At 45.3% G+C, this 26,206-nt stretch overlaps 1 protein-coding gene and 1 long non-coding RNA gene across 4 annotated transcripts in view; one reads left to right on the top strand and one right to left on the bottom strand.

Moving 5' to 3' along the window:
- Positions 1-26,206, bottom strand: part of Dgcr2 (DiGeorge syndrome critical region gene 2) — a 70,915-nt gene that overhangs the window by 14,112 nt on the left and 30,597 nt on the right. For 2 of the 3 annotated variants that reach the window (XM_048343445.1, XM_048343446.1), the window contains exons 3-6: positions 12,045-12,170; positions 9,294-9,504; positions 6,831-6,907; positions 702-878 (exon numbers count right to left, since the gene is read on the bottom strand). In XM_048343445.1, the coding sequence (XP_048199402.1) occupies positions 702-878; positions 6,831-6,907; positions 9,294-9,504; positions 12,045-12,170 (591 nt within the window). Of the gene's footprint in view, positions 1-701; positions 879-6,830; positions 6,908-9,293; positions 9,505-12,044; positions 12,171-21,342; positions 21,413-26,206 lie in introns of all 3 variants that reach the window. The other variant, XM_048343447.1, reaches the window with a different exon arrangement.
- LOC125349365 lies at positions 24,958-25,926 on the top strand. Its single transcript, XR_007210505.1, has 2 exons — positions 24,958-25,315; positions 25,533-25,926. It is a non-coding gene; the product is annotated as an uncharacterized LOC125349365 (long non-coding RNA).

Below are 26,206 nucleotides of genomic sequence, written 5' to 3' on the forward strand. Positions count from 1 at the left end.
ATAATTGTCACAAAGAGAGAAATAATGCTAGCTACTGAGATCCATCATAAGCTATTGTATGGATCAAACCGTGACATTGACACAGGACTGACAGAGAGCCAAAGGTCAGAATGAGGACAGAAATGTGGTCTATCAGTAGGGGAGGGAGGATGGTCCATTTGAGAAGAGCCGAGATCATTAGCTGAACAGGATTCCTACATCAGCAGCTATCAAGAGCTGCCAAAGCTGATTATATCCTTCTTACTCCCACTGCAGATGCATGGGTGCTAAGTTTGGCCTTTGGGTGGCACAACCATACCATAAACCCCAAGAGCTAAAAGAGCCTCTATGTGGATTTTGGGTGACTGTGATACCACAACCCAAGGAAAGAATTATCCAGATAAGGCAAAGAAAAAAGCTGAGGGAAGGATTCATGGAGAAACAGGAGAGGTGATGGAGGGACTCAGATGCTCACTGGTACCCTGGGATTGCTAAGTCCTAGATCACTAGTTCCAATTCATCTCCTAACAACACACCAGTGGGTAAGGTAGGAATTATGGTCTCTAACTCAGGAAAGAAAACTAGGGGCTCAGAGATGTCCATAGCTGCTCAGGCCACAGAGCTACAAAGGCCAGCTGGGTTTGTTCTACCTCAGAGCAGCTTGCAGAGGCTGACCCTAGGGCCCTGATGGTTTTCTGAGAAGGCAGGCTCCAGGAACTTACTTCTTTTACACAGAAACGAAGACTTCTCATAGCAGCTCTCAGCATGCCAGCTGTGCAGGTCGTGGTGTCGAAGGGTGGGGAAGTGGAAACATTGCAGCTGGGCACAGAACACGTTGTCATTCTCAGACATGGCAGAGGTGAAGATGGGGTCTGGTGGAAGGAACACTTGTGACGAGCCTGGAAGGGAAACAAATGATGGGACTGGCAACAACAGAACATTAGCAACCATTCCACATGCAGTCCTCAAGGGGACTACAGTGTCAACAGTACCATCAACCAAAGAGCTTATTGACCACTAAGTGATGGTAGTAGTCCCTGTGGCTCCAGCTCCATAATTCCTGTGACCTCCTGGAAGTCAGCTCTAGATAGTGGGCCTCAGAGGGCCTCAACAAACATAGGTAGAAGAAAATCTTGCCTACCAGGTGATGGTGGCTCACATTTGTAATCCTAGCTACTCAGGAGGCTGAGATCTGAGGATCAAGGTTCAAAGCCAGCCCAGGCAGAAAAATCCTTAAGACTTTTTTTTTTGCCAGTCCTGGGGCTTGAACTCAGGGCCTGGGCACTGTCCCAGAGTTTCTTTTGCTAAGGCTAGCACTCTACCTGTGAGCCACAGTGCCATTTCTGGCTTTTTCTGTCTATGTAGTACTGAGGAATCGAATCCAGGGCTTTATGCATAGTAATAAGCAAGCAATCTACCACTAAGCCACATTCCCAGCCCCTCTAATTAACTACTCCAAAAAGGCAGAGTGGAACTGTGGCTCAAGTGATAGAGCACTAACCTTGAGCAATAAAGCTCAGGGACAGTGCCCAGGTCCTGAGGTTCAAGCCCCAGGACTGGCACCAAAAACAAAAACAAAAACAAAAACAGAAAATCCTGGTGACAAGAGGAACCCAAGAAAAGGGGTGTGAGATGGTGATATTCTAGGCTTGCTAAAGTCAGAACAACAGCATGAATAATAAACACTGGATTAAAATGCAGAAGCTCGTGCTGAAGGAACAGAAAGGGGATGTTTTCTAAGACACCAACACCCAGGATTATGGTTTAGGTAGGAAGTGTTCCCCAAAAAGCTCATGTATTGAAGACTTGGTCCCAGCTAGTAGATCCAATCACTGAGAAGTGATTAGATAATGAGGGATAGGTCTTTACCAATGGATTATGATTTATAATTTGATGGCTTTGATGGGAGGTCGTAGAAATTTTTGGAGGTAGGCCCCAGTTGGTGTTAGGAGGTCACTAGAGGCATGTTCTTAGAAGTTGTTTCTTGTCCTGAGGTCCTTGCTGTCTCTACTTCCAGGCCATTATGAGTTGAGCAGCCTTTGCTAAACATTCCTGCAGCCATGTTCTACTGTGCCTTGCTTAGTCCAAAACAATGGAGCCAGTCAACCTTGGCCTGAAATCCTTAAAACTGTAATTGACAATAAATTAGTATAACCTTCTTTTGTTTTTTGAGACAGAATCTCACTATGGAACTCAGGATGGCCTTGAATTTGTGATCCTCCTGCTTCAACTTCTTTTTTTTTTTTTTTTTTGGCCAGTCCTGGGCCTTGGACTCAGGGCCTGAGCACTGTCCCTGGCTTCTTCCCGCTCAAGGCTAGCACTCTGCCACTTGAGCCACAGCGCCGCTTCTGGCTGTTTTCTGTATATGTGGTGCTGGGGAATCGAACCTAGGGCCTCGTGTATCCGAGGCAGGCACTCTTGCCACTAGGCTATATCCCCAGCCCCTGCTTCAACTTCTTGAACGCAGGGATTACAGGTATGCCCAACCATTCCCCTTGACCTCCTGGAAGTCAGCACCAGGCACTAGAACATTTTAAGTCATCTCTCTCAGGAATTTGTCACAATGATGAAAAACTAACACACTCAGTAAACAAATGGAGTATTCAGAAATTCTCCATGCACCTGTGCTACAAGGGCAGAACTTTAAGTTCTAACAGCCCTCTGAGACATTAGCTGGCCAGTGTCACCTGCAAAGTACTGGTTCCCTAGGACACTGTCCCAGTTCAGGGCAAACTGCCATTTAATTAGCTCCCACTGAGTGATCTGAAACACACTCATGGGGCATGATTTTGGAAGGGACTGCTAGCCTTTAACAACTTTTTCAGATTAGGCCACCAAGATTTCTTTTTTCTAATCCAATACAGATTAATACAAATGCTACCTTTCTCAGAAAGCAGAATTATGACCAAACAACTTAAGCTCATTCCTGAAAACATTAATGTGATCTATCCCTTCCACAGGACACAGTAATTGCCAGGAATCCCCACTTTCTTGATCTATTTCCTCCCAGCAGTAAACACAGATCTCACTTTGCCAACTGCTGTCATGTCTTGAGGCTGATTGTGCTGCAGGGGCAAGATGACTGGCTTTCAGGAAGCATAGGCCTATCCTGGCTGAATGGCAAGGGCACCTTTATAGGGCACCTGGGCTAGTATCTTGCCTGCCTCATGTGTGAGACAGGTTTACAGGCAGAGGACTAGGCTGGCTCCCTGGAGACTTTCTTCAACACCATCTGGAGGGGTTACACTGATGCTCAGAGAGGGGCTGCACCAATACACTGCACCCCACACTGTCTTTCCTCAAGAATCCCTGGATAGGCTCTCTCCTTTAAAAACTGATTCCTATGTTCTCTACACACACACACACACACACACACATTCTTCTCCCTCCCCCCCTCGATCCCCTGGGGCTTGAACTTGGCCTGGGCACTGACTTGAGCCATAGCATAATTTCTAGCCTTTTCTGTTTATGTGGTATTGAGGAATGGAACCCAGGGCTTCATGCATGCTAGGCAAGCACTCTACCACTAAGCCACATTCCCAGCCCCTTCACATATATATTTCACAGGCAGGTCTTGCTATGTGGCTTAAGCTGGCTTCAAACTTGAGATCTTCCTGTCTTGGCCTCTGAAGTTACAGGGATTACAGCCAGGCAAGCACCATCAGGCCCAGCCACTATTTGTTTTTTGTTCTTTTTTTTTTTTTTTAACTGAAAAAAATGAGGTCTCCTTTCTACCTTAAAAACAAAACAAAACACACACTCTCTCTCTCTCTCTCTCTCTCTCTCTCTCTCTCTCTCTCTCTCTCTCTCTCTCTCTCTCTCTCTCTCTCTCTCTCCAAAACAGGGCTGGGAATATGGCCTAGTAGCAAGAGTGCTTGCATCGTATACATGAAGCCCTAGGTTTGATTCCTTAGCACCATATATATAGAAAAAGCCAGAAGTGGCACTGTGGTTCAAGTTGGCAGAGTGCTAGCCTTGAGCAAAAAGAAGCCAGGGACAGTGCTCAGGCCCCGAGTTTAAGCCCAAGGACTGACAAAAACAAACAAACAAAAACACAAGAGCTGGGTGCTGGTGGCTCATGCCTATTATCCTAGCTACTCAGGAGGCTGAGATCTGAGGATGGCTGTTTAAAGCCAGCCTGGGCAGGATAATCTGTGAGGTTCTTATCTCCAATTAACCACCAGAAAACCAGAAGTGGCACTGTGGCTCAAGTGGTAGAGTGCTAGCCTTGGGATGAAGAGCTCAGGCCCAGAGTTCAGGCCCCACGATTGACAAAAAAGAAAAAAACAACAACAAACCACAAGTATTCAGGACTGAGGATAATTGCCAACCCAGCATTCCTGAGCACAACTACTTGTGCCAGAAATGACCATCAGGACACTGGAGTGTGGCTCCAGCATCCAATAGGGCTGGGTTCCTACAAGACCCTAAAACAAGGCCACATAGAGCCACAAGAGTAAAAGGACAGAAAACCTCACTTCCAGGTGGAAAACCTCATCTACATGTGTGCATCGTATCTGCCCATGGACGTTGTGAATGACCAGAGTCCAAGGTGCTGACTGTGCTGCTCATCATAGGAGCAACCCCTACCTGCCCAAAGTGCAGACTGGAATAGGGAAGGAGATGCCTGCTGGAAGTCACACGGCTTGTGCAACTGAGGCTGGTGTGGCCAGCAAAACCGTGTTGCTGCCAAATTTCCAGGCACAATCAAGACCTGGTGGTCTCTGACCATGGGCAGGAGCATCCTAGGAAGGGATCGCAGTGGGAGCAAAAAGAAAAGCAGCATTGGGACTGGAGAGAAGAACTGGGGTGGTGAGTGTTGGCAGAGGATGAGGGCTCTCCTTGATGAGGACTATGGCTGTGACAAATCAGAGGCATGAAGGAAGGGCTGGAGCTGAGGAGAAAGGGATCTTCCAGCAGGTGCATGAGGGACTATGGAGTACTAAGTGAATGATAACTGGAAGGGAGACTTCAAGGCTGATGACCAGTGTTAAGAATCTGAGTTCTGAAAGAATATGAGGTGTGAAAGAAGGCAAGGCTTCTCCTCCGCAAGGCTTCTCCTCCGCACTGCACTGGCAATGACTCCTAGACACCTACCTCCCCAGCTGTTTGCCTTTCTCCATGGCCCTTCAGGAAGAGCAGGGTTCACTGGCTAGCACACTATCAACAAAGCCACACCTCTAACACCTGTAAATCTTCTCTATACCTAAAAAGTCTGTCCTGGCTGGGGATATGGCCTAGTGGCAAGAGTGCTTGCCTCCTATACATGAAGCCCTGGGTTCAATTCCTGAGCACCACATATATAAAAAAGGCCAGAAGGGGTGCTGTGACTCAAGTGGCAGAGTGCTAGCTTTGAGCAAAAATAAGCCAGGGACAGTGCTCAGGCCGAGTCCAAGCCCCAGGACTGGCAAAAAAAAAAAAGTCTGTCCTTAGTCCATGTCAACAGAACTCTTTAAATGCTCACTTATATACTCCAAAGTCTTTTTTTATTCCATGTGTGTGTTACTGAGATTAAAACCCAGGGCCTTGCAGATGCCAGGTAAGCATTCTGCCACTGAGCTATACCAGCAGCTTAATTTATTATCCATGTAAAACAAATTTAAGCTCATTAAATTTACCTGATACATTAAAATTGTACATATAGTGGTATATCAAGTGATGTTTCCATGCATGTTTACAGTGTGTAACAAAATGTATCTATCTCTTCCAACATTTTTTTGTCCTGAAAACATGACAGGAAATAGTGGGTAGGAGTAGGGGAGACCCCTGCAAAGTCCTCTGATTCTGGGCTTGAACTCAGGGCCTAGGCACTGTTCCTAGGCTTTTTCAGCTTGAGGCTAGTGCTCTACCATTTGAGTCACAGCCCTGTTTCTAGCTTTTTTTGTGTTTGATTAAGTGGTGATAATAGTCTGATGGACTTTCCTGTCCAGGCTAGATTTAAACTGTGATCCTTGGGCTGGGAATATGGCCTAGTGGCAAGAGTGCTTGCCTCATATACATGAGGCCCTGGGTTCGATTCCTCAGCACCACATATACAGAAAATGGCCAGAAGTGGTGCTGTGGCTCAAGTGGTAGAGTGCTAGCCTTGAGCAAAAAAGAAGCCAGGGACAGTGCTCAGGCCCTGAGTTCACGGCCTAGGACTGGCCAAAATAAATAAATAAATAAAATAAAATAAACTGTGATCCTTAGATCTCAGCTTCCTGAGTAGCTAGGATTACTAGTGTGAGCCATGGGTACGTGGTTCCTTTTTCTTTTTTAAAGTCAACTGGTGTTTATGAAATTGTACACAACAAGGGGGGTTCACCGTATTTTCATAGATGCATATAATTTTTTTCCGGGTGGGGGCGGGGGAGGCAGGTCCTGGGGCTTGAACACAGAGTCTGGTCTGGGTGCTGTCCCTGAGCCTATTTGTACTCAAGACTAATGCTCGACCACTTGAGCCACAGCACCACTTCTGGCTCTTAGTAGTTTACTGGAGATAAGAGTCTCATGGATTTTCTGCCTGGGCTGGCTTTGAACTGTAATTTTCAGATCTCTGGGCTGGCTTTGAACTGTAATTTTCAGATCTCAACCTCCTGAGTAGCTAGGACTACAGGAATCCACCACTGGTGCTTGGTTTCATTCATTTCATTCTTAACAGCTGAATTAAGCTCCATTGTGTATATAAACCACATTTTTCTTTATCTATTCATCTTCAGATGGTTACTGAGGCTAAATCCATAATTTCACTATTATAAATAATGTCTGATAAACATGGATGTGTAGGTCTCTACGTAGCTGATTTTGACTCTTTTGGGTATATATCCAGGAGTGGTATGCTGCTCTTCAATTTCAAACTCAAAAAGACTTACCTTTGAATGCAACCTCCCAGCGACCTTCTAAGGAGTGGTTCCGATCAGTGATGACATATTGATAGCCAACCCACAGTCTGCAGGGAACAGAAAGAGATACCTCAGCACCAGGAGAGAGGCATCCAACCAGGACTAGATATTTTCATTTATTTGTGTAGTGGTACCAAAGCTGCTTATCTACTCATTTGTTCTTGTGTTTATATTTTTTGGTTGTAAGGACTGAAGTCACGGCTTCATGCATTCTAGGTGAGGACAGTACCACTGAGCTACACCTCCAGCTCCATGTCCATGTTTCACCTCTGAAAAAATGAACTTGTACAACCTAAGATTCATTTAACTCTTGGAGTTGGAGGCATGGCTCAGTTGGTAGTGCTAGCCAATGAGCTAAAGCATCAGGAATTGAGTTTTAGTTGTACTCTTGGACCAAAATAAAGAAACAAAAACAAAACAGAAAAAATTAAAATTCTAAACAATAAATATATAGGCCAAAAAACATTTTACCTCTAATAATCCATGCTAAGCCTGTTTTTATTAGCTAAACCCATGACGCTTATACATTTTAAGCCATGACAAGTTTATTCTTTTTTTTTTTTTTTTGGCCAGTCCTGGGCCTTGGACTCAGGGCCTGAGCACCGTCCCTGGCTTCTTCCCGCTCAAGGCCAGCACTCTGCCACCTGAGCCACAGCGCCCCTTCTGGCTGTTTTCCACATATGTGGTACTGGGGAATCGAACCGAGAGCTTCATGTGTAGGAGGCAAGCACTCTTGCCACTAGGCCATATTCCCAGTCCCACAAGTTTATTTTTAATAGACACAAAGCCTAGGAACATAACTTTGAATACATTAAAACCCCAGAACAATATAATCTAAAGGAATGGGCTGCATTGTATGTAAATTACATCTTAATGAAGAAACAAAAACCTATCCATATTCACTACGAAGTTGGCTAAAGACTTGTGCACCGGTTGGTTTTGCACACAGCTGCCGGGCTTCGCTCTACCCTCCATCTACGTAGTGGTCTTGGGCTTCTCTGCCTCTTCCGTGTGTGGTCCTCTGCCCCTCTCTCACATCCCCCTGACCAGTAAGGAATTAACTGTGTGAGTGGAGGCCACGGGTAGCCTCAGTTGGCGCGTGGTCGCGAGACCCCCCCATACCCGCCAAGGAAGACACGGGCACGTGGGTGTCCCGGAGAACTCTCAAAGGATGTTCTGGTTTATTCAAGGGAGGGGCTAACAGTTTATACCAGCAGAGATGAGGAGGAAAGGGGCTATTAACGATTGGCTAATGGACTGTCCATCACGGTGATGTCATGGAACTTCCTCTATGGGCAGAGACCACAGCCCCCCAAGGACCGGGCCTCTGGTCTCCGGCCGCCATGATGACAACATGTGCTCGCCCCCAGGGGCGGGGGCTTCTCTTCTGGTTGAAGCCAGAAGGAGGGGGGACGTTCTCAAAGCTACCCCTTCTGGTTCCGGACCCAGAAGGAGATAGGTGTGGCTTACTTCCACATTGCCCTAGAGCTGGGGGAAGGGCAGCGTCTTGGGAGCACTCTCATTGCCCTTCCCCTTTCAAGGCCAAGCTGAATCCCCAACACACAGCCAGCCTGCCTCAAGCCCCCAGTGGGATTTGCTATAAGCACTAAGCAAGTTTGTTTCCCCTGTCCTCAGCCTGTTCAACACATGGCTACCAGTGGCTTCCATATACTGGCTAATGCCTCTCGGGTGGACTCGCAGGCAGATATGGTCTATATAAAGAGAAACAGCATATGGTCTATATAAAGAGAAACAGCAGCATCACACAGGATGTAACTGGACATGAAACCCAGTATGTCTTGAAATGGCCCTCTGTCCACCTGTCTTGGCTCTGAGCATCTTCTGGATGCCTCAGAGTTGTGCTTCCGTCTCAAATAGGACGTCAACTGGCTGCCACTATCCAGCCACCAACCCTAGCAGCATGCATGGGATTGTACAGTTCCAAGGTGGCACACTGCAGGCCTCAGCATGTTCTTGTCCCATAAACAACCCAAATGCTGGTCCAGGAAGATGTGTGGACAGATGTCATTTCTATGCACAGAGCCTGGGGATCCAGAGCTAGAATTATGGCTCTCAGGGTAAGACTGTGTCCAGTCACCTACCCTGGGATCCTGAGGTTTCTAAGAGTAATGAACAAAATGAGCACAGAGCTAGGAGAGCTCTGAAAAGCTCTTGGAACCTAGATCTCTTGGTGCACCCTTCACACCAGACTCATAAAGCCCAAGTGAGTATCCCTTTAGATACAGGCTGGTACATTCTGGCCATACTCACTAAATGCAGCTGCATCTACAGAAGGGGACCAATGAAAGGAACTGATCATGGTCCCACAAGTCAGAGTCCAGCAAACCATCATCTGTTTCACAAACCCCCAGGTCCATCATGACGTCCACACAAAGCTCAGTGGTGAACCAACTCCAATCCCCCAGGACTCACTTGTGCTGGTCCTTCCAACCAAAGCTTCGCTCTGGCTGGTCCCATTCCTGAGCCAGAACAAAGCGCAGCTCCTGGTCAGTGGAGAAGGTGGCAAGGGAACCGTTCACACGCTGGCAGGTCTGTGCAGCATCCCAGTAGTTCTCCCCGCTCAGGTAGACCCGGTAGCAGCTAGCCGTGCCTTCATAGTGGTGCCACCCTGTTGGGCACTTCCCTAGGAAACATGAAGGTCGGAAGGGGAGTTGTCCCCAAAATTAGGATCTTGACTTCAGAAACAAAGTTATATGTGCTGTGTAAGGACCAGACCTCTCAGATAGCATTCTAGAGAAACTGAGGATCAGGGTGACAAGCTTGTGCTCCCATGGTCACATACTTGTAGAAATGTTCAAGTTTCTATCAGACACAAGTTGAACCCATGATGTACATTCAGTGATTGGTCCCATGTCCACAAGGTCTTTTAATTTACTCAGTAGTCAACAGCTGCTGAGTTATTTCTATACAGATTTCAGTCTCTGATCAAATCTGGTAACAAAACAGCACATATACTCCACATATTCTCAGGGAGACCCTGCTGGGAGTGAGCAGGAAATAAGCCTGATGCCTAGAATCCTTGCCTCTGCTGCCAGCAAGCCAACTGCTTCCTGAGTCAGGCCTCAGGGTGCTGCAGCTGGGGAAAGAACCAGCTAGAACTTTGTCTCCCTCAGACAGGCTGGCATCTTTTCACTTTGTCAACCTGCCCCAAGAAAAGGGAAGGCTATACTGTCTAGCTTACCAGATACAAAGTGACTGGTTTGCTTTATGGAATCTATAACTTTCACATGTTACAATGCCTCCTATTAGTATACTGAAGGATATCTACTTTTAGCAAAATCAGTTGTAATAATAATAATAAAGCTAGCCAGGCTCTTGTGATTCATGCCTATAATCCTAAATACTCAGAAGGTTGAGATTTGAGGACTGTGGTTCAAAGCCAGCCTGGGCAATTAATTAACTAATGAAATTAATCTCCAATTAGCAATTAAGTAAACTCTAATCACCAAAAAGCCAGAAGTGAAGCTATGGCTCAAGTGGTAGAGCTCTAGCCTTGAGCACAAAAACTCAGGGACAGGGCTGGGAATATGGCCTAGTGGCAAGAGTGCTTGCCTCCAACACATGAAGCTCTCGGTTCGATTCCCCAGCACCACATATATGGAAAACGGCCAGAAGGGGCACTGTGGCTCAGGTGGCAGAGTGCTAGCCTTGAGCGGGAAGAAGCCAGGGACAGTGCTCAGGCCCTGAGTCCAAGGCCCAGGACTGACCAAAAAAAAAAAAAAAAAAAACTCAGGGACAGTGCACAGGCTCTAAGTTCAAGCCCCAGGATTAGCACAAAAGAAAAAAATGCTATTTTTAAATGCATTTAAGTGCTATAGACCTTGTAAAGTTTCTTATTTATGAGTTTATGCTGATTTTACTTATCTACTTATTTTTGTGTGTCCAGTTGTAAAATCTGAACTTAGGGTTGGAGTGCTTACACTTCCTTTACCAGTTAAGCCACAGCTCCATTTCCAGCTTTGTGTGGTTAACTGGAGATTAAGAATCTCATGGACTTTCCTGCCTGGGTAGTCCAAAACTTTAGCCTCAGATCTCAGCCTCCTGAGTAACTAAGAATTCAGGTGTGAGCCACTGGCATCCAGCTTTTGCTGATTTTATACAAATGTGTATACTTGTGACTTATTAACCAAGGCACAGAGATTATAGGAAGGAAATGGCAAGTTAGGGCCCTGAGCAGCTGAGGCATGTCCACAGTACTCTGTGTAAGGAGAAAGCTGGATAGCACCATTGCTAAGGTTTGGCTGGTTACACTTGGCTGTGTGAGACTAATTGCCAGCCCTAGAAGAGACAGTAGCATAATGCTATAGGACTGGTGTGCCAACTGAGGGTGCGAACAGGGTAACACTTACTGCAAAGATTCCTTCACACGCACGAGATGCCTTCTTCCTGAACACCCCCTCCCTTAAGTCCTCAATAGACAAAGAACTGAGGCTCTCTGAAGGGTAAGAGCCAAAAGGAGTGCTGAGGCCTGCAGGTGTGTGAATTTCCAAGGCCTCTTTACTCTTGACAGAGTCAGATTGCCACAGAACCACTATGGCTCAGTCTAGCTCAAGGCTGTGGGTTGGTCAGCAGAGGCTAGCACCTCAAAGTTTCTCTGAGATGCTCCCCAGTGCTGTGTCTAGGGGATCAGACCTCTATGCTCTGCAGCAGGCAAGTAAAGGTCAGTTCTTCCTGCCTCAATCCTGGCAGGTCTTCATCATGAGCATGTATGCTCAGCATAAAGCTTTTCCTGCCCTCCTTAACCTTGTTATTTTCCTTTCAAAATTTAACATCACAGGTTATTCAATAATTACTTAAAATTAAAGAGAGAGACAGACTTCCCATGTGGACTGTCAGCTCTACCTAATCTCTCAGAACTGATTGCTCATCTATAAAAGTAAACAGCACAGCTAGCTATGAAATTTCCCAGGGCTGCCAGCCTGCATGCTGCCATGGCTTTGGAGCCTGAGTACAAGTCTCACTTTACTACTCCAGAGCTGGATGACCTTGCTCCAGTCACCATGCTGCCTCATTCATGCCTCCTCCCAACATCTTCAAGCTGCTTTAGGAAACAACCCCACCTCTCATAATGCAATGGGAGAGATGGGGCTGAGTCTTTGGCTCCAAGTTTGAGGTGCACTACACATCAGTGGGCATCATGATTGGGGCAGGTCTGCAACTTACTGCTGAAGCGGACAGGCTGTGCCACATTCACTGAGTGGAAGTGCGTGGGGTCGCCTCCTCTGGTCCGCCCCTGTCTCGGATCCACAGCCTCCTTCCCATGGTAAAGACGTGCCTCCCCGGTTACTTCTGAAAGCAAAAAGATGTGTGCTGTAAGCCCCACTGGTCTGACAGCCAGGACATAGCCTGACAGTTCTTCAGCTAGTGCCAAGTTTAAAAGCCACTCACTTCACACTACTTAGGGCTGGAAAGGGTTAGGGATAGAGAGAGGCAGGGTGTGGCAGCAGAGTCAATTTGTTCTGGTTTACTTTGGATCTCCAAAAAGATGCTGCTGCCCAAAACAAATGGGTTACATGTGCTTCTTATGAGAATTATACCTTGTCAGTATTCCTTTTTCTCTTACTTGTGTCAGTATTGGATATTGAACTCAGGCCATGAGCGCTGTCTCTTGGCTTTTTTGCTCAAGGCTGGTGCTCTGCCATTTCCCGGACTTTCCTGCCCAGGTTGGCTTTGAACTGTGATGCTCATATCGAAGCCTTCTGAGAGCTAGTATTACAGGTGTGAGCTACTGGTACCTGGCTGCTTTTCTCTCTCTCTCTCTCTCTCTCTCTCTCTCTCTCTCCTTTTGGCTGGTCATGATGCTTGAACTCAGGGCCTGGGCACTGTCCCTGAGATTTTTGTGCTTAAGGCTATTACTCTATCACTTTGAGCCACAGTGCCACTTCTGGTTTTGTGGTAGTTAACTGGAGATAAGAATCTCACAGACTTTCCTGCTTGGGCTGGCTTTGAACTGCAATCCTCAGATTTCAGCTTCCTGAGTAGCTAGGATTATAGGCATGAGCCACTAGTGCCCAGACCTGCCTTTCTCTTTTTTTAATTGCTATTATGAAACGAAGGGTCTCTCTTTCATTGTATTTTCTAATAAATACTACTAGCACAGCAGAGGGCCTGTCATTCCTGCTTTGCAGTCCTCAGCAGTGCCAATCTCACAGATGGTGGGTAAGAAAGCTCTGTCCAAGCCCGGGGTACCCTCTCCTCACCCTTACCTCCTCCTTTGTGAAGGGGGAAGCAAATGTGCACCCCTTCTTTGCACTGTCAGTCACTAGGTCTGCGCCACCTGTTTAGCTGAGGCTTGCAGGAGATTCCAGGCCAGGGCCTAGTATGTTTACATCTGGCTACAAGGTACCTGGCATCTGGCAAATCCTAGTAAGCAGTGGGCCTCAATATACATTTGAACAATGTGAACAGCATGCATAGGATGGAAGAGGTATTCCAGTTTTATGTAGTATGCTCCAAAAATAACTTGCAGGTGGTTTTCTTTTTTTAATTCCAGTCTCTTTTGGAGTCTTCCAACCCCCAGGAGGTCTGAGAACCACTGTCTTCCCATCTCAAAGGTGAGGAGCATATTAGAAGTAAAGTGATTTATCCAAGGCCATAGAACTGCAGAGAGCCAGAGGTGATGCCACTCCTGAGTCCACCACCTATCACTCCATCTGCACAGGTAAAAGGCACCTGGAGCAAGGTCAAGTCCATGACCGAAAAACGTGGTCTGCAGTGAGACAGAAAGACAAGGCACCTGCCAGCAGGTAGGCTCTGCCTGAGACAGAAGACTAGAAATGTGGTGAGGGATAGCCTGCAAGTATTCCCAAGGCTGGCCTATTTGTTGAGATAGGGTTTTAAAAACCCAAGCTGGCCTCAAACCTCAATCCTCCCAATTTCTACTACCTGAATAGCTAGGATACTCACACCTTTGCTTCCTTCCCTCACTTACTCAGCAACAAGTGTTTTCATGCTTCCCTTAGGCATGTGAATTCACTTGTTACTAGACTGGAAATCACTGAGTTAGTGAAGTACCCTTGTGCTGAATTCAGTGATTTCCAACCTAGTAATGGACCTTGGTTATTGCCACTATTATGGGAGACAGCCCATCACAAAGACAGGCCTGATTCAATGCTGCTCTCCAGGACTGAGCATCCTATCTCTTGTCCTAAAGCATCCTGCCCTACGGATGAGTTGCGACACAGGAGGCAGGCAGAGGAAGGTTACTGGTACAGGTGTCTAAGAGCTGGCTAGGGAAGGGAAGAGCTTATCTCCCCCACCCCCAGCCCCTGCAGCTTTTGAGCCATGGCCAGACTTCAGACAGGAAATTAGGTGAGGGAAAAAAAAAAAAAAAAAGCACTCTACAGCAGTGGGAAAAGGGCAAAGGCAGGCACATGTAGGACAAGCTCAGGTATTGCTAAAGCATATTTCACTCTATCTAAATTCCACATCTCCCTCTGTCTGCTCAATGGAGCAAGACCTGTGATTTCATTTTGTATCTTGGCAAGTTCCCCAAACCACACTCAGTACCTGGTAAACTGCTCACAAGATGAATCTAGGACAGAGGAAGAGGAAAAGGTCACTGAGAGAGATTGTTTCCTTAGTCACATGGGCACTGACACATGTGGGTGCTGATAGCTCGAAGCCTGGAAACCAGACTAACAGAAGGCTGGTGGAAAATGCTGAATGGCTAGGAAGCTAGGAAGGTCTGAAGAGTGCAGTTAGTTCAAAGCCACCTCAGACAGGCAAGTCTCCAATTAACCAGCCTTGAAATTAACCAGCCTTGAAATGGATCACTCTAGTATAGCACATTAAGCCAAATCTTGAGCCCAAAAGATGGGTAGAAAATAAAATCTAGCAATACTTAACAGAATTACAAATACATTTACCCAGTGATACTACATTTAGCAATCTATAGGAAAGATATATTCCAACAATTCAGGGGGGAAAACGTGAATAAATATATATATAAAGACTGTTCACTCTGGCATCTTTTTGTGTGTGTGTAAGCTGGTCCTGGGGCATGAACTCCAGGTCTGAGCATTGTCCCTGAGCTTTTTTGCTCAAGGCTACCATTCTACCACTTGAGGCACAACTTCATTCTACCTTTTTTGGTAGTTAATAGGAGATCATAGTATGAACTTTCCTACCTAGGCTGGCTTTGAACTGTGACCCTCAAAACTCAGCCTTCCGAGTAGATAGGATTAAGTTGTGAGCCACTGGCGCCTGAAGCCTCGTTTTTTTTATTGGCTTATATCAATTTTATGTGGAAGGATTTCACTGTTACAGTCCCATATATGTTAACAGCTATAATCAGTTTCACCGCACCCATCACATTTCCTACACCCTTTCAAGAAACATATTTTCTAACAGGTTTCCTCCTTGTTCCATTCTCATAATAGTGAATAGTCTATTTTGACAATATTCAAATTTTTTTTTTTTTTTTTTTTTTTTTTTTGCCAGTCCTGGGCCTTGGACTCAGGGCCTGAGCACTGTCCCTGGCTTCTTCCCGCTCAAGGCTAGCACTCTGCCACCTGAGCCACAGCACCCCTTCTGGCCGTTTTCCATATATGTGGTGCTGGGGAATCGAACCGAGAGCTTCATGTGTAGGAGGCAAGCACTCTTGCCACTAGACCATATTCCCAGCCCCTCAATTTTCTTTTTTGCTGGTCCTGAGGGTTGAACTCTGGACCTGGGCATTGTTCCTGAGCTTCTTTTGCTCAAGAGAATGTTCTAACATTTGAACCACAATGCCACTTCTGGCTTTTTTTGAGTAGTCTTACTAGAGATAAGAGTCTCACAGACTTTCCTGCCTGGGCTGGCTTCAAACCATGATAATCAGATCTCAGCCTCCTGAGTAGTATAGGTGTGAGCTACTGGGGCCCAGCTTCAATTTTCTTTCTTTTTGTGCCAGTTCTGGGGCTTGAACTCAGCGCCTGAGCATTGTCCCTGGCTTCTTTTTTGCTCAAGGCTAGCACTCTACCACTTGAGCAACGGCTCCACTTCTGGCTTTTTCTATATATGTGATGTTGAGGAATCAAACCCAAGGCTTCATGTATGTGAGGCAAGCACTCTTCCACTAGGCCATATTCCCAGCTTCAATTTTTTTTATCCTCCTCCCAGGTACACTCCCCTCTCACTTGCTCCCACCTGCTCTCAGAATCTATTTCTCTTCCCTCTCATCTGTCTATTGATGTGTGTGTGTGTGTGTGTGTATGTGTGTGTGTGTGTGTATTCTGTGTTTTACCACCTGAGCCACAGTTTCACTTCCAGATTTTTTATGGTTAATTAGCCTTAAGAGTCTCATACCACTTCTGGGTTTTTTTTTTTTTTTTTTGCCAGTCCTGGGCCTTGGACTCAGGGCCTGAGCACTGTCCCTGGCTTCTTTTTTTTGCTCAAAGCTAGCACTCTGCCACTTGAGCCACAGCGCCACTTCTGGCCATTTTCTGTATATGTGGAGCTGGGGAATCGAACCGAGGGCTTCATGTATACGAGGCAAGCGCTCTTGTCACTAGGCCATATCCCCAGCCCCTTCTGGGTTTTTTTGTTTTGTTTTGTTTTTGAGTGGTCTTTATTACAGATAAGAGCCTCACAGATTTTCCTGCTTGGACTGGCTTTGAACCTTGATCCTGTGGTCTCAGCCTACTGAGTAGCTAGGATTATAGGCATGAACCACTGGTATCTGGAGATTATCTTTTTTTGTTGCGTGTCTTCGTGTTGTTTTGGCATCTTTTTTTCTTTATAATTTTATTATTTTTTAATTTATTTTATTTTATTTTTTGCCAGTCTGAGGGCTTTGACTCAGAGCCTGAGTACTGTCCTGGCTTCTTTTTTGTGTGTGTGATATATGTATACAATAGAAATGTATTCATCTATCAGAAATAATAATAATACCATGTCATTTGCAGGGAAAGATATGGGCCTAGGGCAAAAGATATGCTAAGTCAAGTAAGTCATGCTCCAAGAGAAGACATATGCTTTCTCTCATATGTGGACTTAGATCTAAAATACAAACATATGTGATAACATCCAGGGTTATATTCATAAACATACAAATCAACTAAAAATATACTTAGGGGAGGAACTCAATGATGTAACTCCTTTGAGCAACGAACAAACTGTCTAACAAAATGAAGACTAGGAAGCTGAACCATGTCCATGGAGGAAGGAAGGGTAAGCAAATACAGTTATTGTGCTCAATGTACACTCTATACACACTGAACTATGTAACTGGAGGTCAGGGATGTGAGGGGAGATGGGGGAAGAATGAGAGAAGGGGTGACATTGAACAACACGCCCTGGCTTCTTTTTGCTCAAGGCTAGCACTCTGCCACTTGAGCCATGGTGCCACTTCTGGCCTTTTCTATATATGTGGTGCTGAGGAATCAAACCCAGGGCTTTATATATACGAGGCAAGCACTTTTGCCACTAGGCCATATTCCCAGCCCCTTATAATTTTATTATTAAGGTGTTATACAAAGAGCTTACCATTTCATAAAAGTTAGGTAATGAGTGCATTTCTTTTTTTGGCAATATTGGTATTTTTTTTTTTTTTTTGCCAGTCCTGGGGCTTGAACTCAGGGCCTAGGCACTGTCTCTGAGCTTCTTTTGCTCAAGGCTAGCACTCTACCACTTGAGCCACAATGCCACTTTCTGTGTATGTGGTACTGAGGAATCAAACCCAGAGCTTCATGCATACTAGGCAAGCACACTCTACTGCTAAGCCACATTCCCAGCCCCTGGTATCATTTTTTTTTTTTGGCCAGTCCTGGGCCTTGGACTCAGGGCCTGAGCACTGTCCCTGGCTTCTTCCCGCTCAAGGCTAGCACTCTGCCACTTGAGCCACAGCGCCGCTTCTGGCCGTTTTCTGTATATGTGGTGCTGGGGAATCGAACCTAGGGCCTCGGGTATCCGAGGCAGGCACTCTTGCCACTAGGCTATATCCCCAGCCCCCTGGTATCATTTTTAACAGCAGAATAATGAGAACAACTGAAAGGCTCCCCTACAGGAGACTGAAGTTATGGTAGCCTCTTGAAGTGGAGTTCAAAGTAGCTGTAAAAAAAGGAGGAAGTGGGCTGGGGATATGGCCTAGTGGCAAGAGTGCTTGCCTCGTATACATGAAGCCCTGAGTTTGATTCTTCAGCACCACATATACAGAAAATGGCCAGTGGCAGAGTGCTAGCCTTGAGCAAAAAGAAGCCAGGGACAGTGCTCAGGCCCTGAGTCCAAGCCCCAGGACTGGCAAAAAAAAAAAAAGGAGGAAGCTAGCTATATGTAGTTCACTTCTATAGTACTAGTATACGCAGAAAGATTAGATGTGGAGGATCAAAGTGCAAGGCCAGACTGGACAGAAAGGTGCAGGAGACTTCATTTCCAAAATAACCAGCAAAAAGTCAGGATGGAGGTATAGCTCAAATGATACAGTGCTTATTAGTTAAGCATGAGGCCTGAGTTCAAACTCTAGTATCAACCCCCTCTCCAAAAAGGAGCTAAGATCTTGGAACTAACACAAAGAAATTTCAAGAATAGTCATAGTGTAATTCACACTTTGTAAAAATCACACTATAAAACTTTTTTGTGTGTATGTATGTACTAGGGAACAAAAACTATGTTTTGGCCATGCTAAGCAAATGTTCTAACACTGAGCTACACTCACAGGCTCTAAGATGCTTTTTTTTTTTTTGCCAGTCCTGGGGCTTGGACTCAGGGCCTGAGCACTGTCCCTGGCTTCTTTTTGCTCAAGGCTCTACCTCTTGAGCCACAGCTCCACTTCTGGTCATTTTTTTATATGTGTGGTGCTGAGGAATCGAACCCAGGGCTTCATGTATACGAGGCAAGCACTCTTGCCACTAGGCCATATTCCCAGGACCTCTAAGATGCTTCTTGATATTACAAAGAATGGGCAGCTGCGTACTAAGGAGGCTGAAATCTGAAGATTGCAGTTCAACACCAGCCTGGGCAGAAAAGTCCATGAGACTCTTATCTCCAATTAACCACCAGAAAACCGGAAGTGGCACACTGTGGCTCAAAGTGATAGAGCACTAACCTTGATTGAAAAAGCTCAGGGATAGTGTGCAAACCCTGAGTTCAAGACCCATGACCAACCGAAAAAAAGGGGGGGAGGATATATGTATGTGTACATGTATTTGATGTGTTTATTTTGGAGAAAAACTGAAAAGCTAAAAACTAATAAAATTAAGTTACTCTTATCTTATGAGTAGGGGCACAATAAGGGTCAAGAAAGGAAACAAGTTCTTTTCTTTTCCCTATGACCTCTCTTCTCCTCCCTCTCCCTTTCCCTCTACTCTGTCTCTCTCTTTCCCCAGTCCTGGGGTTTGAACTCTGGGCCTAGGCACTGTCCCTGGGCTCCTTTTGCTCAAGTCTAGCACTTTACCACTTTGAGCCACAGCACCACTTCTGGCTTTTTCTGTGATTAACTGGAGATTAAGAGTTTCATGACTTTCTGCCCAGGCTGGCTTCAAACTGTTATCCTCAGATCTCAGCCTCCTGAGTAACTAGGATTACAGGCATGAGCCACTGGTGCCCAGCTTATTTAACATTTTTATTAGGATGTTTCACATGACATTTTCATATAGGAGTCAGAAATTCTAAGAAAATGTTTTCTAGTTAATTTTTGGATATTGTCTACACACACACACACACACACACACACACACACACACACTTTTCTAGGGACAGAGTGCTGCTAAAGTTTGAACTCAGGGCCTTGTATTTACTAAGCAGCCTCCATCATTTGAGCCATGCCCCATCCTCTTTTGCTTTTAGTTTTCAAGTAGGGTTTCACTTTTTGCCCAGGGCTAGCCTCAGACATATTCTCCCCAATCTATGCTTTTCACATAGCTAGGAATATAGGCATGCACCACCATCTTTGAGCCATATATAATTTATCTGTTTGTTTAAGCCAGTCCTGGGCTTGAACTCTGGGTCTGGGTGCTGTTCCTGAGCTTCTTCCACCTCTTCCACTTGCTCAAGGCACGTGCTCTAACACTTGAGCCACTGTGCCACTTCTGGCTTTTTAAAGTAGTTTTATTGGAGACAGGAGTCTCACAGACTTTCCTGCCTGGGCTGGCTTCAAATCCTCAGATCTCAGCCTCCTGAGTAACCACAACAGGCATGAGCCACCGGCACCCAGTTGCCTATATTTTTTAATATTCCAAAAGTAAATTAAATATCTTACACAACCTTGTGAATATACTTAAAAAATAAAACATGGGGCTGGGAATGTGGCTTAGTGGTAGAGTGCTTGCCTAGCATGTATGAAGCCCTGTGTTCAATTCCCCAGTGCTACATACACAGAAGTGGCGCTGTGGCTTATGTGGCAGAGTGCTAGCCTTAGAGCAAAAGAAACTCAAGGACAGCGCCCAGGCCCTGAGTTCAAGCCCCATGACCATAAAAAAAAATTTTTTAAGGTAATGGTGTATTACTTAAAGAAGTGACTTTTATGGTAAATGAATCACAGCTCAAAACTTTGAATTAACGTGTCATCTCATGTCCTGTGACCAAATACAAACAAGAAGACCCAAATGTTAACATCACAAAGAAGAAAACTGATTTCTAGTGACTTTTAAATAAAGAACTGTAACTGTAAACTTCTAGTAGGAAATAGTCTAACATCACAAAGATCTATAAATATAGCTTCTGAAATTGACTTAGCTGGTTTGTTAGGGGCAGTGGTATTGTAGTACAGTACAGTCACTGCTCAGAATTGGGGATTGTCCCAGTATCCTCATTCCTATATAATACTCCCAAGTCCAAGAACCCCCAAGTCCTTGAATAAAATGGTATAGTATCTGCATATAACTTTCCTATATCCTTCTGTATACTTGGAAATCATCTCTAGATGACTTATAACATAACAGCTATGAACAGCTGTTGGACTATATTGTTTAGGAAGTGATGACAAGGAGCAAAGTCTGTATATGTTGACTAAAGGCACAATATTTTCTACAAATATTATTGGTCTGTGGTTGGAAGAATCCTCAGATGTGGAATCAGTAGATACAGAGAGACGAGTATAATCTCAAAACTATTTTTCATTCATTGTGGAATTTGCCAAATTTGTAATCAAATGGAAGATGTGGGGACCAGGATCTCACTGTGGAAAAAGGAGGCACAAATATGAAATGGGAGGTAAGAAATCTTGTGCAGAAAAGAATCACATGGATCAATAAATATGAGCTAATAATAAAAAAGAAAAGATGTTTAGCTCTATCACAGACAACACAACATATGTCCCAGTAAAAATGAGCTCAGCTAACACTGAGATGTGTTTGTCAATACCACTCCCCATAATGGGAGCATGCTTGGGGAGGGGAGTGCAAGGGGAGAATGGCTGAGTCCATGCTGGGGCAGGTAAGATATAAGATGAACCTAAAGTACCTGTACTGCCAGAAAGCAATGAAGAGGAAGTAGGAAAGCTTTTTATAAAAAGAGTATCATTGCCAAGTGTGGTGGCACATACCTATAATCCCAACACTCAAGAGGATGAGGCAGAAGGATCGAGAGATCTGGGCTTCATACTGAGGTCTTGTCTAAACAAAACAAAACAGAGTGTCACTTATAAGATGTAGAGTGTGTGTGTGTGTGTGTGTGTGTGTGTGTGTGTGTGACAATTACAGAAATCACAGGTTTCAAACCATTACTGTTGTAGAGAATGTAGACAAAAACGAACACAACTTGTTGTGAGGGGATTCGAGCACACATAGAACACTACCCTATGCATTACTTTCTCATTGCCTATTCAACAACTGCTTTTTAATACAACAGAGGGAAAACATCCACAATACTAACTTCTAGTGTCAATTAAGAAAGTCCAACATTATTAATGAAACAAACCCAAGCAATGGCCAGAGAGCCATGTAGCTTCCTGCTTAATACAAAAAAATTGTGAGCAAACAGACAAATCTAAACTAAGGAAATTCTACTAAACAACTTAGCCTATACTCTTCAAATATATCAATGTCACCAGGTGGCTCATGCCTGTAATCCTAGCTACTGAAGAGGCTGAGATCTGAGCATTGGTGTTTGAAGCAAGCCCAGGCAGGAAAGTCTATGAGACTAGCAATTTTAAAAAGCTAAAGTGCTCAAGTAGTAGAGTGCTAACCTTCAACAAAAAAGCTCAGTGACAGTCTTGAGGCCCAGGACCATCACATACACATGCACACAAGGACACACACAGGAACGCACGCTGAGGATTACAGTTCAAAGTCAGCCTAGGCAGGAAAGTTGTGAGACTCTTATTTCCAATTAACCAGCAAAGAGCCAGAAGTAGAACTGTGGCTCAAGTGGTAGAGCAAAAATAGCTCAAGAATAGTGTGCAAGCCCCAGTATGAGGGGGTGGGAATGCGTGTGTGTGTAATTTTTATTTGCGCAGAAACAGGTGCATATATTCTACATACATATGTGTGTATGTGTATGTATATACCTGTCATGAAACACCCACCTCTACCCTCATCTACTCTCAATAGTAACTGTAGAAGACTTCTGGGTTAAAGAAACAAAACAGGGCTGGGAATATGGCCTAGTGGCAAGAGTGCTTGACTCATATACATGAAGCCTTGGGTTCAATTTCTCAGCACCACATATATAGAAAAGGCCAGAAGTGGTACTGTGGCTCTGTTGGGGTTTTTTGCCCCTCCCGGCTCGGACTCTTCTTTCTTTCCACCCTCCTTTCGTCCTCTCCCCTAACCCTTGGCCTGCAGGTAAGTTAGAGTGGGACGTGGGGGTCGCTCTGACCTGACGAGCACGTGACCTGCCGTAGTTGTGTCCGCCTCCTTTCCCTGGACGCTGGCGTACATATGCTACGGGGCTAGCTTCTTAGAGCGAACTAACTTTATTGAGAGAAGGACAAGGGGAGATGATTCCGAGGGAGGGGTTTGGCCAGGATGTCGATAGGCTGAAAGGTATCACCTGACCCCCAAGGGCTAACGTCACTCGAGCGCGCCGGGCTGGCTAGGTTGGGGGCTGTTTGCCCAACCGGTTCCTCTGGATTCCAGTCCAGAGGGGGTAGAAGGGCCGCATTCCCCAGGGCTGGGGGAGGTGCATCAAGCCCCTTCCATCAAGGGGGAAGATGGACCCCAACATGGCTCAAGTGGCAGAGTGCACTAGCCTTGAGCAAAAAAGAAGCCAAGGACAGGACTCGGGACCCAAGTCCAAGCCCCAGGACTGGCAAAAATAAAAAATGAAAATAAAGAAACTAAACAAGAAGACAATAAAATATAGTATGTAATTCTTGCATGAATCACAGATTTAAAAATTTTTTTTGCCACTGCTGAGGCTTGAACTCAGGGCCTGAGCACTGCCCCTGGATTTCTTTTGCGCAAGGCTAGCACTCTACCACTTGAGCAACAGCACTACTTCCAGCTTTTTCTGTTTATGAGGTGCTGAGGAATCGAACCCAGGGCTTCATGCATGCTAGGCAAGCACTCTATTGCTAAGCCACATATTCAAATTTTTAAAAACTTGTAAGTTTAGGATTAAAAAAAGCTTAAATTTGGACTATATGAATGATATTATAGTAAATTTCTTATATGTGCAAACTGCATTCACATTGTTAGATGAGAGCATCTAGGAGAAATGCCATAGTATCCTTAACACACTCTGAGTTAAGAAAAACACACAGGCCAGGAGTGTGGCCTAGTGATAAAGTATTTGCCTAGCATTCATGAAGCCCTGAGTTGGATTCCTCTGTACCACATACACAGGAAAGGCTGGAAGTGCTGCTGTGGCTCAAGTGGTAAAGCTCTAGCCTTGAGAAAAAAAAAAAAGAAAGAAAGAAAAAGCTGAAGGACAGTGCCCAGGCTCTGAGTTCAAGTCCCATGACTGGCCAAAAAAAAAAGGGGGGGAGGAACACACAGAAAAACTGTGGCACAATATGATCAGCTGGTGGGTCTAGGTAAAGGTGATGAGTGCATATCTGTAATCCTTCATATTAAAAGATAGTGATGGTGGTGGTGGTGGTGGTGGTGGTGGATGAGCAGCTAGACATATCCAGGTCCTTCCCCATAACCATTGATGATTTACTAGAGAGAAGACAAAACAGGAAGTCTCCTAGCTGAAACACCAGTTGAGCTCAAAGTTAGGGTTCTTTATTCAGAGAGGGGAGATAAACCCAAGTAATTATTTTACCAAGGTCCCTGAAGCCCAAACTATAGACCCCAAGAAAAATCTGCCTCATCCAAGCAAAACATTCCAGCTGATTGACCCTCCAGGAGTACTACCCACAGGACTCTGAGTACCTCTGATGTATACAGCAGAGGAAGGCCCACCAAACCCCTGAGAAGAGCTTTCAAATGAAAGGCTCATCCCCTCTAACATTTGCTTTTAACAAACCCTTTTACTTTTTGCCAATCTAAGTATTTGTAAATTGGTATCTGACTGCAGTCTTAAAACAATAGTTTTTGGTTTTTTGTCAGTCATGGGGTTTTAACTCAGGGCCTAGGCACTGTCCCTGAGACTTTTTTGCTCAAGGCTAGCCCTCTACCACTTAGGCCAACAGCTCCACTTCCAGTTTTCTAGTTTTCTATTCGTTAATTGGAAATAAGAGTCTCATAGACTTTCATGCATTGGCTGACTTTGAACCCTGATTTTCAGATCTCAGCCTCCTGAGCAGCTAGAATTATCAGGAGCTACCAGCACCTGGTAAAAGTTATGTTTTTATGTCTAACCACTAATCAAATCCTGTTGATTTTTCTAGGAAATTCTTTTTTGTGTGTGTGCTGGTACTAGGGCTTGCAATCTGGGCATGTTTTTTTGTTTTTCCCCACTAACAGCTGGCCATCTACCACTTGAGCCACACTTTCACTTCCAGTATTTTGCTAGTTAATTGAAGAGTAAGAGTGTTTCAGATTTGTCTGCCCTGGCTGGCTTCAGAGAGATACTCAGATCTCAGCCTCATGATTATAGGGTTATAGGCATGAGCCACCAGCATGCCTAGTATGCACGAAGCCCTGGGTTCAATTCCTCAGCACCACATATATAGAAAAAGCCCAAAGGGCACTGTGGCCCAAGAGGTAGATGCTAGCCTTGAGCAAAAAGAAGCCAGGGACAGTGCTCAGGCCCTGAGTGCAAGCCCCAGGACTGGCAAAAAAAAAAAAAAAAAAAAAAGTGGTTCCACAGGCAAAACAGAATCATGCTAGGCATTTCAAATGCAACATGGTTTAGTACAGGGAGTTACATGTTTCACAAGAGGAAGAAAGCTTAGTGTGTTGACTCAAGCCTGTAATCCTAGCTACTTAAGGGGTAGAGATCAAAGGACTTAGTTTTGAGGCCACCCAGGTAAAAAAAGAAAAGTTTATGAGACTCCATCTCATCAGCCAATGCCTGGGCATGGTGTTGCATGTTTGTTGTTCTAGCTACAGGGAAAGCACAGTGGCTAGGTGAAGTTGTGTGTACCTGTAATTCTCCAGCAATGCTAGGAAGCATAAAAAGGAGGAGTGCAGGGGCTGGGGATATAGCCTAGTGGCAAGAGTGCCTGCCTTGGATACACGAGGCCCTAGGTTCGATTCCCCAGCACCACATATGCAGAAAACGGCCAGAAGCGGCGCTGTGGCTCAAGTGGCAGAGTGCTAGCCTTGAGCGGGAAGAAGCCAGGGACAGTGCTCAGGCCCCGAGTCCAAGGCCCAGGACTGGCCAAAAAAAAAAAAGGAGGAGTGCAGCCCAAGTCAGCCTGGGAATGAAACAAGACCCTACAATAACCAATACAAAATGGCTGGAGGCAAGACTGATGGGTAGAGTGTCTACCTAGCAAATATGAGGCCCTCAGTACAAGTAGAGTGAGCATCACTAACATTCTATACTTAAGCAGATATAGCTACGGCTTCTGTAATGCAGGAAATTGCTGTCAATATCACAGGTGCTCACTAGCTCTGAGATAGCTGACTAGTAAGGGAATGTGAAAACCATTGCAACTCTAATCCAAGGGAAGAAAACTTTCCACCTCTAGCTCCCTTTCCACCATTTCCTGAAATTCATCTCATAGCCCAAAAACATGGCAGAGGGTTTTGAGTACTATGGGCTGTAGCCTCTCAGCATTTTTCTGTCAGGCTAAAAATATAGCAGGGCTGGGAATGTGGCTTAGTGCATGCATGAAGCCCTGGGTTCAATTCCTCAGCACCACATATATAGAAAAAGCCAGAAGTGGTGATGTGGCTCAAGTGGTAGAGTGCTAGCTTTGAGCAAAAAGAAGCCAGGGACAGTGCTCAGGCCCTGAGTTCAAGCCCCAGGACTGGAAAAAAAATTAGAGCGAGAGCAGTGTCTATGTAAGTGAAGAGCTATTGCTTCCTTTGTGCCAGGCCATGTGGTTTGAAGCGCAACAAGCACAAGTA

The sequence above is a fragment of the Perognathus longimembris genome, chromosome 3 (genome assembly GCF_023159225.1).
Source record: "Perognathus longimembris pacificus isolate PPM17 chromosome 3, ASM2315922v1, whole genome shotgun sequence".
Taxonomy (NCBI): Eukaryota; Metazoa; Chordata; class Mammalia; order Rodentia; family Heteromyidae; genus Perognathus; species Perognathus longimembris.